Consider the following 12,327-nt stretch of genomic DNA (forward strand, 5'->3'; position numbering starts at 1 on the left):
TAATATCCCAGAAGTAATGATGACCCGTGGACTGATCACACTACAGAAGAAAGGAATTTATCAGGTAAGCATAAATTATGTTTTCTCTTGTAGTGTATCCAGTCCACTGCCCGCCCTGTCCTTTTCAGGCAGGTCTAAATTTTAATTAAACTACAGTCACCACTGCACCCTATGGTTTCTCCTTTCTCGGCTTGTTTCTGTCGAATGACTGGATATGGCAGTAAGGGGAGGAGCTATATAGCAGCTCTGCTGTGGGTGATCCTCTTGCAACTTCCTGTTGGGAAGGAGAATATCCCACGAGTAATGGATGATCCGTGGACTGGATACACTACAAGAGAAATAAATTTATCAGGTAAGCATAAATTATGTTTTTTGGGAGAAAGGTTTTACAGGCAGTGGTACCTTCCGTTTAAGTACCTGCCTTGTCCCTCCCTTCATCCGTGTACTTTAGCTTTGGTATTGGTATCCCACAAGTAATGGATGATCCGTGGACTGGATACACCTTACAAGAGAAAACACAATTTATGCTTACTTGATAAATTTATTTCTCTTGTGGTGTATCCAGTCCACGGCCCGCCCTGTCATTTTAAGGCAGGTCAAAATTTTAGATTAAACTACAGTCACCACTGCACCCTATGGTTTCTCCTTTCTCGGCTTGTTTCGGTCGAATGACTGGATATGGCAGTTAGGGGAGGAGCTATATAGCAGCTCTGCTGTGGGTGTCCTCTTGCAACTTCCTGTTGGGAAGGAGAATATCCCCACAAGTAATGGATGATCCATGGACTGGATACACCACAAGAGAAATAAATTTATCAGGTAAGCATAAATTGTGTTTTTAACTAGGAAGTTATTAAATAGTTAATAACTATTTAATAACTATTGTACCTAGTTAAAATAAATACAAAGTTGCCTGTAAAATAAATATAAAACCTAAGCTAGCTACAATGTAACTATTAGTTATATTGTAGCTAGCTTAGGGTTTATTTTATCGGTAAGTATTTAGTTTTAAATAAGATTAATTTATTTAATAGTAGTAAATTTATTTCATTTTATTTAAATTATTTTTAAGTTAGGGGGGTGTTAGGGTTAGACTTAGGTTTAGGGGTTAATAAATTAAATATAGTAGCGGCGACGTTGGGGGCGGTAGATTAGGGGTTAATAAATGTAGGTAGGTGTTGGCGATGTTAGGGCCAGCAGAATAGGGGTTAATAAAATGTAACTAGTGTTTGCGAGGCGAGAGTGTGGCGGTTTAGGGGTTAATAAATGTATTAAAGCGGCGGCGATGTCCGGTCGGCAGATTAGGGGTTAAACATTTTAGTTAAGTGTTTCCGATGTGGGGGGGTGGTCTCGGTTTAGGGGTTAATAGGTAGTTTATAGGTGTTAGTGTACTTTTTAGCACTTTAGTTAAGAGCTTTATGTTCCGGCGTTAGCCCATAAAACTCTTAACTACTGACTTTTAAATGCGGTTTGAGTCTGGACAGGAGAGGGTCTACCGCTCACTTTTTCAGGCGATCGTAATACCGGCGTTAGGAAAATCCCATTAAAAAGATAGGATACGCAATTGACGTAAGGGGATTTGCGGTAAGCTAAAATTGCGGAAAAAAGTGAGCGGTAGACCTGCACCTGCCTGACTCGTAATACCAGCGGGCGTTAAAAAGCAGCGTTAGGACCGCTCAACGCTGCTTTTTAAGGCTAACGCAAGACTCGTTAATCTAGGCGTTAGTTTATTAAAAGAATTATTGTAAATAATAAGCAATATTTGAATAAAGCAAATCAATAATTACAATGATTTAATGATTATCAGGTTAAAACTAATGAAAACAATCATTAAATGATTTTATTTGCAGTAACTTGCGTGTATAATAGAGAAACTGAAACTTTTGTTATTTAAATTCTCAGCATAGCTGGCAAGAATCAGGTCAGCTAATAATCCTGGCAAACCATAAGAAAATGATATTATTACCAGATTCCTGATTGACCCAGTGTTATTGTCGACAGATAAGACCAGGTTAACAGGAATAAAAAATATTTGTGACTATAAAGGGCAAACCAGAATTGATTAACTCACCTGATTCAATAATAAAACTTTGAATATAAATGTAAAGAGCATAAATCATATTAACAAAACTGTTTCATATAGGTTTGTTTCATACTTATCAACATTGTGGGATCCTTCAGTGGGGTTCAGTGTAAAAAGACCCCCTTAGGTTACCCCTGGACCCTCTCTTGCCATTATCCTGACTTGTCTATCTGGTCAGCTTAGCCTCCCATCCCCTCTGGATAGGGTGTGGTCATCATGCATGCTCAGTGTGGCCCCTTGTGCCGTCTGCTTGTGCCCCCTCGTCCCCCATCTCCTTTCCAAATTTGAGTGTATATTTTATGGAAAACTCTTAACTCCACCCCCACTGATAAGGTTAGGTTTTAAATAAATGATTGGCTAATACTAATTACAGATTAATTAACATTTTTGTTAATCAACTAAGATTTAGCAGTCAGAATATTTTTCCCTCGGAAGATGGCACTCGTCAGTAAGCTATAATAGACAAATATGTATTTTGTAAATATATTCTGAAAAACAAGTCAGTATCTCTATTTGACCATTAACCAAGGTTGAACCCCACTAATGTTTATAGAAAAAGAGACTTACTGGAACCATGTATGAAAAAACATGGGGATATTTGTGGATATTTATACCAATAATATAATGATAGGAATCATGCAGCTATGTCAGGGTCCTTGAATATCATAGTAACTAAACGTGAATTATTTTGATAAAGTACAAAAACTTTGCAGTAAGCAATTATATACTGACAAGCAACACTAGCTAATAGCTGCATATTAATACTGAAAAATAATATATATGTGTATGTGTACCTAAATCTATAAGTAAATACACATGATAAATGTTACCCCTATATTATATAGCACAGACATATGTGATTAATATGCAATATTAAAATGTTGAATTTTACCAGACAATTGTCCTGACAAGTAGTTATCTCTTCCTCCATCACTAGATAGAAAAGCAGATATTGTGCACAAGAATGTGGTGCCAAGTGTGTGTGTGGTGATTGTGTAGTAATGGCTGTTGTAGGGGTCCCAAATTATTACAGAGGTGGGTGCAACAAAATATATCCAATACAGTCTCTCTCACAAAAAAACAGAATCAAAGTACCATGATGTCGGAATGCAGCATACAAATAGAGTAAAATAATTTACTAATTGGATTTACGTGCAGAATCAAATCAATTGTTTTAATAAATCATACATAACGTTGCGGGGGAACTCTTCCCCTCACAATAGTGAACAACTCAGTAAAACTATTTGAATGTGAGTGAGAATGTAAACATCGGTTTATATTTGCTTCTAATAAACAACAAAATGCTAAAAAAAAAATTTCATTTAGAATTTCTGGTTCTGTTTTTATTTGTTTTGTTTTTTTATCAGTGTCTGCTTTTTTTCTGTCTCTTAAGTTTTCTGCTGATGCTGAGAAAATGATAACACTTTTGAAGGTGCCTGGTTTTCTTGAGCTGGACCTGTATTGCACAGAAAGACTGGAAAGGGTAAGAAGGTAGAAAAAAAATAATCTAAATGATAATGGCAAGTAAAACCCAATTTACTTACTTATATGCTATAATTTTACTTGATAGCTAAATATATTTGCTTTGTTATCCGTTCCTTTCTCTTCCCTTTAGCACCTTGACCTACTTTTGGCACAGGTGCATGATGTCCTTGAGAAGCATACAGAACCTGATGTGTTAGAAGCATGTTCCCGGGCTCTATACATCCTGTGTGATAAAGAGCAGACATCATATAGGCGCTCAGACATCGCTCGCAGCCACATGCTGGACCAACTCACGGATCGCTTCTTTCAACAAATTCCAGATATTCTTCAGGTACATTTTGTTCATCTCTCTGGCAGGTCATTATTGCTTGTGCTATATCTGCATACCGATGCTTATGCAATTACAATCTTCTTGCACTGTACTTTTAAATGCAGTGATCACTTCAATACACTACCTTCTCTTCTGTCTCTTTAGTCATCTGATTTAGATGAGGATGAAGTTTATAACACTGCAGCAACACTAAAGCGACTGTCAGCACTTTATAGGTACAACAATGTAATATGAATGTTGTTACGTGTATGTTTTTTTGTCTTCATTTGTTTATTTTCCAAAGGCAGGGAGTGTCCACGACTTCATTCATACTGTTGGGAATATCAACAACTGTCCACCAGGAGGAGGCAAAGACACCCAAGCCAAAGGCTATACATATCCTTCCCACTTTCCCTATCAACAGTCATTTTTTGCCTTTTGTCACTATAGGAGCTTGGCAGAAAAGTGTTAGAAGAACATTTTAGTCCATTAATGGGTATTTTCCATTGAAGTGTGGACTGGGGTGATTGAGTAACCATGCAATCCTCTCAGTGAGAGTTGTGGTGTAACCTGGCTGTAGATGTTGCAGGGAACAATCTCTGACCACTATCTAGATTTAAAGCTGTTTACACGCTTTACACTGTTTTCCCCTTCTCTTCAGGTCCCTGTCAGATGTGTTTGGTTAGACTGTCAGACCTTAAGACGCTGTGCCTGCTCCACAGCTTTGATCCTGGAGGGTAAGTCCTTTATATTACTTTTAGGGATTATGTCTTGTAGGGCTGAGAATTCCCTGAGGTTATATGAACATTTAAGTAAACAGTTCACAGTGTGATTTTATTTTGTTATCCTTTTATTTATCTTCCAGATATGGGGACATTTTATATCTTTTATATTAGAAGGTTTTTTTTTTTATTGAGCAGATGGGGCCAATCTATACTTGCTGCTCAGCTCCTTACCAACCAGAGCACGTGTGTAAGTTTTTTCTCCAACATTGGTGTGTCCGCTCCACGGCGTCATCCTTACTTGTGGGAATATCTCTTCCCCAACAGGAAATGGCAAAGAGTCCCAGCAAAGCTGGCCATATAGTCCCTCCTAGGCTCCGCCCACCCCAGTCATTCTCTTTGCCGTTGCACAGGCAACATCTCCACGGAGATGGTTAAGAGTATGTGGTGTTTAGTTGTAGTTTTTTTATTCTACTATCAAGAGTTTGTTATTTTAAAATAGTGCTGGTATGTACTATTTACTCTGAAACAGAAAAAGATGAAGAATTCTGTTTGTGAGAGGAAGATGATTTTAGCAGACAGTAACTAAAATCGTTTGCTGTTTCCACATAGGACTGTTGAGATGAAGTAACTTCAGTTGGGGGAAACAGTTAGCAGACTTTTCTGCTTAAGGTATGACTAGCCATATTTCTAACAAGACTGTGTAATGCTGGAAGGCTGTCATTTCCCCTCATGGGGACCGGTAAGCCATTTTCTTAGTCTCAAACAGAATAAAGGGCTTAATATGGGCTATAAAACTGGTAGACACTTTTATGGGCAAAATCGATTGCTTTATTTGGGCATTTTATACATGTTTATGCTGGTATTTCACACTTATAAACTTGGGGAACATTTTTTAACGTCAGGCACTGTATTAGACACCTTTTCCAGTCAGGAAGGGCCTTCCCAGTTGTAGGCTGAGCCTCATTTTCGCGCCATTACTGCGCAGTTACTTTTGAGAGCAAGACATGCAGATGCATGTGTGAGGATCTGAAAGTAGTTGGAAAAGTTCCTAGAAGGCTTCATTTGGTATCGTATTCCGCCCTGGGTTTGGTAAAGTCGCAGCAAAGGCTGTAGCTGGGACTGTAGAGGGGTTTAAACTGTAACCGGCTCCGGTTTCGTTATTTTAAGGGTTAAAGCTCTGAAAATTGGTGTGCAATACTTTGAATGCTTTAAGACACTGTGGTGAAAATTTGGTAAATTTTGAACAATTCCTTCATATTTTTTCACATATTCAGTAATAAAGTGTGCTCTGTTTAAAATTTAAAGAGACAGTAACGGTTTTGTTTTAAAACGGTTTTTGTGCTTTATTGACAAGTTTAAGCCTGTTTAACATGTCTGTACCTTCAGATAAGCTATGTTCTATATGTATGAAAGTCAATGTGTCTCCCCCTTCAAAATTGTGTGATAATTGTGCCATAGCGTCCAAACAAAGTAAGGACAGTACTGCCACAGATAATGAAGTTGCCCAAGATGATTCATCAGATGAAGGGAGTAGACATGGTTCTACATCATCTCCTTCTGTGTCTATACCAGTTTTCCCCACGCAGGAGGCCCCTAGTACTTCTAGCGCGCCAATGCTTATTACTATGTAACAATTGACGGCAGTAATGGATAACTCCATAGCAAATATTTTATCCAAAATGCCTGCATATCAGAGAAAGCGCGATTGCTCTGTTTTAAACACTGAAGAGCAAGAGGGCGCTGATGATAATTGCTCTGTCTTACCCTCACACCAATCTGAAGGGGCCATGAGGGAGGTTTTGTCAGATGGGGAAATTTCAGATTCAGGAAAAATTTCTCAACAGGCTGAACCTGATGTTGTGACATTTAAATTTAAATTAGAGCATCTCCGCGCACTGCTTAAGGAGGTGTTATCTACTCTGGATGATTGTGACAACCTGGTCATTCCAGAAAAAATATGCAAGATGGACAAGTTCCTAGAGGTTCCGGTGCACCCCGACGCTTTTCCTATACCCAAGCGGGTGGCGGACATAGTGAATAAGGAGTGGGAGAAGCCCGGCATACCTTTTGTCCCCCCTCCTATATTTAAGAAATTATTTCCTATGGTCGACCCCAGAAAGGACTTATGGCAGACAGTCCCTAAGGTCGAGGGGGCAGTTTCTACTCTAAACAAGCGCACTACTATTCCTATTGAGGATAATTGTGCTTTCAAAGATCCTATCTATAAAAAATTGGAGGATTTGTTTAAAAAGATTTTTGTACAGCAAGGTTACCTTCTGCAACCCATTTCGTGCATTGTTCCTGTCACTACAGCAGCGTGGTTCTGGTTCGAGGAACTAGAAAAGTCGCTCAGTAGAGAGACTCCATATGAGGAGGTTATGGACAGAGTTCACGCACTTAAGTTGGCTAATTCTTTTATTTTAGATGCCGCTTTGCAATTAGCTAGATTAGTGGCGAAAAATTCAGGGTTTGCAATTGTGGCGCGCAGAGCGCTTTGGCTAAAGTCTTGGTCAGCGGATGTATCATCCAAGACAAAATTGCTTAATATCCCCTTCAAGGGTAAAACTCTCTTTGGGCCAGAATTGAAAGAGATTATCTCAGACATCACTGGGGGAAAGGGCCACGCCCTCCCACAAGATAGGCCTTTCAAAGCCAAGAATAAGTCTAATTTTCGTTCCTTTCGTAATTTCAGGAACGGACCGGCCTCTAATTCTGCATCCTCTAAGCAAGAGGGTAATGCTTCACAGACCAAACCAGCCTGGAAACCGATGCAAGGCTGGAACAAGGGTAAGCAGGCCAAGAAACCTGCTGCTGCTAACAAAACAGCATGAAGGAGTAGCCCCCGATTCGGGACCGGATCTAGTGGGGGGCAGACTCTCTCTCTTTGCTCAGGCTTGGGCAAGAGATGTTCAGGATCCCTGGACGCTAGAAATAGTTTCTCAGGGTTATCTTCTGGAATTCAAGGAACTACCCCCAAGGGGAAGGTTTCACATATCTCACTTATCCTCAAACCAAATAAAGAGACAGGCATTCTTACATTGTGTAGAAGACCTGTTAAAGATGGGAGTGATACACCCAGTTCCAATGGCGGAACAAGGAATGGGATTTTACTCAAATCTGTTCGTAGTTCCCAAAAAAGAGGGAACCTTCAGACCAATCCTAAACAAATTTCTCAGAGTACCATCGTTCAAAATGGAAACCATACGAACGATTCTACCTACAATCCAGGAAGGTCAATTTATGACTACCGTGGATCTAAAGGATGCGTACCTACATATTCCTATCCACAAAGAAAATCATCAGTTCCTAAGGTTCGCCTTTCTGGACAAACATTACCAGTTTGTGGCCCTCCCATTCGGGTTAGCCACTGCTCCAAGGATTTTCACAAAGGTACTCGGGTACCTTCTAGCGGTTCTAAGACCGAGGGGCATTGCAGTAGTACCATACTTGGACGATATTCTAATACAAGCGTCGTCACTTTCAAAGGCAAAGGCTCATACAGACATCGTTCTGGCCTTTCTCAGATCTCACGGATGGAAGGTGAACATAGAAAAAAGTTATCTGTCTCCGTCGACAAGAGTTCCCTTCTTGGGAACAATAATAGATTCTTTAGAAATGAGGATTTTTCTGACAGATGTCAGAAAGTCAAAACTTCTAAGTGCATGGAAGTAGTAGGGTTGATGGTTGCAGCAATGGACATAGTTCCTTTTGCGCGAATTCATCTAAGACCATTACAACTGTGCATGCTGAAACAGTGGAATGGGGACTATACAGACTTGTCTCCAGTGATTCAAGTAGATCAGAAGACCAGAGATTCACTCAGTTGGTGGCTAACCCTGGACCACCTATCCCAGGGAATGAGCTTCCGCAGACCAGAGTGGGTCATCGTCACGACCGACGCCAGTCTAGTGGGCTGGGGCGCGGTCTGGGAATCCCTGAAAGCTCAGGGACTATGGTCTCGGGAAGAGTCTCTTCTCCCGATAAACATTCTGGAACTAAGAGCGATATTCAATGCTCTCAGGGCTTGGCCTCATCTAGCAAAGGCCAGATTCATAAGATTCCAATCAGACAACATGACAACTGTTGCTTATATCAGTCATCAGGGGGGAACAAGGAGTTCCCTGGCGATGAGAGAAGTGACCAAAATAATACAATGGGCGGAGGATCACTCCTGTCACCTATCTGCGATCCACATCCCAGGAGTGGAAAACTGGGAGGCAGATTATCTGAGTCATCAGACTTTCCATCCGGGGGAGTGGGAACTCCACCCGGAGATATTTGCCTAGTTGACCCAATTATGGGGCATTCCAGACATGGATCTGATGGCGTCTCGTCAGAACTTCAAGGTTCCTTGCTACGGGTCCAGATCCAGGGATCCCAAGGCGACTCTAGTGGATGCACTAGTAGCGCCTTGGACCTTCAACCTAGCTTATGTGTTTCCACCGTTTCCTCTCATTCCCAGGCTGGTAGCCAGGATCAAGCAGGAGAGGGCCTCGGTGATCTTGATAGCTCCTGCGTGGCCACGCAGGACTTGGTATGCAGACCTGGTGAATATGTCATCGGCTCCACCATGGAAGCTACCTTTGAGACAGGACCTTCTTGTACAGGGTCCATTCGAACATCCAAATCTGGTCTCCCTCCAGCTGACGGCTTGGAGATTGAACGCTTGATTCTATCAAAGCGTGGGTTTTCAGATTCTGTGATAGATACTCTAGTTCAAGCCAGAAAACCGGTACCTAGAAAAATTTACCATAAAATATGGAAAATATATATCTGCTGGTGTGAATCCAAGGGATTCCCATGGAATAAGATAAAGATTCCTAAGATCCTTTCCTTTCTACAAGAAGGTTTGGATAAAGGATTATCTGCGAGTTCTCTAAAGGGACAGATTTCTGCCTTATCTGTCTTACTACACAAACGACTGGCAGCTGTGCCAGATGTTCAAGCATTTGTTCAGGCTCTGGTTAGGATCAAGCCTGTTTACAGACCTTTGACTCCTCCCTGGAGTTTAAATCTAGTTCTTTCAGTTCTTCAAGGGGTTCCGTTTGCACCTTTACATTCCATAGATATTAAGTTGTTATCTTGGAAAGTTTTGTTTTTGGTTGCTATTTCTTCTGCTAGAAGAGTTTCTGAGTTATCTGCTCTGCAGTGTACTCCGCCCTATCTGGTGTTCCATTCAGATAAGGTTGTTTTGCGTACTAAGCCTGGTTTTCTTCCAAAGGTTGTTTCCAACAAAAATATTAACCAGGAGATAGTTGTACCTTCTTTGTGTCCGAATCCAGTTTCAAAGAAGGAACGTTTGCTACACAATTTAGATGTAGTCCGTGCTCTAAAATTCTACTTAGAAGCTACAAAAGAGTTCAGACAAACATCTTCTCTGTTTGTCGTCTATTCTGGTAAAAGGAGAGGTCAAAAAGCAACTTCTACCTCTCTTTCCTTTTGGCTTAAAAGCATCATCCGATTGGCTTATGAGACTGCCGGACGGCAGCCTCCTGAAAGAATCACAGCTCACTCCACTAGGGCTGTGGCTTCCACATGGGCCTTCAAGAACGAGGCTTCTGTTGATCAGATATGTAAGGCAGCGACTTGGTCTTCACTGCACACTTTTGCCAAATTTTACAAATTTGATACTTTTGCTTCTTCGGAGGCTATTTTTGGGAGAAAGGTTTTGCAAGCCGTGGTGCCTTCCGTTTAGGTAACCTGATTTGCTCCCTCCCTTCATCCGTGTCCTAAAGCTTTGGTATTGGTTCCCACAAGTAAGGATGATGCCGTGGACCGGACACACCAATGTTGGAGAAAACAGAATTTATGCTTACCTGATAAATTACTTTCTCCAACGGTGTGTCCGGTCCACGGCCCGCCCTGGTTTTTTAATCAGGTTTGATGAATTATTTTCTCTAACTACAGTCACCACGGCACCCTATGGTTTCTCCTATTTTTTCCTCCTGTCCGTCGGTCGAATGACTGGGGTGGGCGGAGCCTAGGATGGACTATATGGCCAGCTTTGCTGGGACTCTTTGCCATTTCCTGTTGGGGAAGAGATATTCCCACAAGTAAGGATGACGCCGTGGACCGGACACACCGTTGGAGAAAGTAATTTATCAGGTAAGCATAAATTCTGTTTTTTTTCGGGCTCATAAGGACGCAGATAGACGATGCAGGACAGTTTGGGGGGAAATTTCCACTGGGGCCATTATACCGATATGCAGCTCATATTCAGCTTCACGCGGTTTCTCTTCTAGCTGGGGGCAGTCTCTAGATGTGCACCATGTGACAAGGGCACATTTTTTCGCTGAGGCTGGTCGGGAGTTTGCTCCTGCGTAGCGATCAGCATACAAAGTTCACTGCAGGCGACTTCATTCCAGTTAAGCTTGTCTATCTAGGAGGTGGTGAGGGTAGAGGTGCCACGCTAAAAAGTTTAATTCTACTTTTTTTGCACTAACGATATTGAGACCTTATACCCACTATGGAAGATTCTGATATTAACCCCTCAGAGGGTTGTTTCAGCGATCACTGTAACAAATGCATGTTTATATTGTGAGGAGACTATGATTTGCCCACCTGCACAATTCTGTTCTGTCTGCTTATGTGCTCAAGACCAAAAATTGGTCTAAATCTGGTTTATCCCCTGGTACTTTTTAACCATGAGATGCCTATTCTGCATCCCTTTTAACCCTATGACACTTTATCTCCGCCTGGAGGTATTTTTTTGCCAGCAGATTTTACTTCACAAATTTAATCTGTGGTATCAGCTGCATTACACGCTTTGCCTATCTCTGTAAAACGTAAGAGAAAGGTTAATCATAGTTCCACTGACTTGGGGGTTAACACCTCTATTCAGTCTGAGTTGGCTAGTTGTCTCACCTTTCTGAGGATCATCTAACCTCTGATGCATCTGAAGGTGAGCTTTCGGAATTAGAGGTATCTGATATTAAATCTCCTCCTGCAGAACCAAATTTTAGGTTTAAGGTTGAACACCTTCGCTTTCTTTTGAAGGAAGTATTGTCTACCCTAGAGGTTCCGGACACTAACGGCTAGATTTGGAGTTCGGCGGTAGATGGGTTGCTAACGCCACGCGTGTTTTATGTCTAACGCACGGCATTGTTTGACTCCGGTATTTAGAGTTCAAATAAGACCATCTAACGATGCTCCTAACGCGTGTATGTCACACGCGTAATCCTGCCCGCGTTAGACAGTCTCCCATAGAGATCAATGGGAAAGCAAAAAAATTGCTTTTTTCACCTAACACTCGATCTCGCGAGAATACGCACAGCTCGGTCATATGACGCATACCACATCATGCACAACAATAACACGCCGCAAATGTCACAACAACAATCAATAAACAAAGCACACAAGCATTACACATTCACAAGCGGGGGGATTTTTAATAAAATTTAATACGGGGAATACGCATATACTTTAAGATGCGGAAATTCGCAAAATAACAACAAGGAATAAAAAATATATACATACACTAGAAAAAGAATCGCATTCAATATCACTATATATTAGGACAAACATACATATACAACACTTCACTAATACCACACCATCGCAAATTCACATTTAAAAAGAATACTATTGGACAATGTTAGAGAAAACGACCACTATGACATCATCGCATTCTACACATTCCACAAATAATAACTCAAAATGAGCATGCGCAAATTCACACACCTAATACACATTGCACTAATACTAATTGCTAATAAAGCACACATGAA

At 41.1% G+C, this 12,327-nt stretch overlaps 1 protein-coding gene across 1 annotated transcript in view; it reads left to right on the top strand.

Moving 5' to 3' along the window:
• Window positions 1–12,327, top strand: part of STAG3 (stromal antigen 3) — a 1,295,475-nt gene that overhangs the window by 864,405 nt on the left and 418,743 nt on the right. Inside the window, exons 16-18 of the mRNA XM_053719478.1 lie at window positions 3,474–3,563; window positions 3,696–3,896; window positions 4,041–4,111. Coding sequence (XP_053575453.1) covers window positions 3,474–3,563; window positions 3,696–3,896; window positions 4,041–4,111 — 362 coding nt within the window. The remainder of the gene's footprint in view (window positions 1–3,473; window positions 3,564–3,695; window positions 3,897–4,040; window positions 4,112–12,327) is intronic.

This window comes from Bombina bombina, chromosome 6 (genome assembly GCF_027579735.1).
Source record: "Bombina bombina isolate aBomBom1 chromosome 6, aBomBom1.pri, whole genome shotgun sequence".
NCBI lineage: Eukaryota > Metazoa > Chordata > Amphibia > Anura > Bombinatoridae > Bombina > Bombina bombina.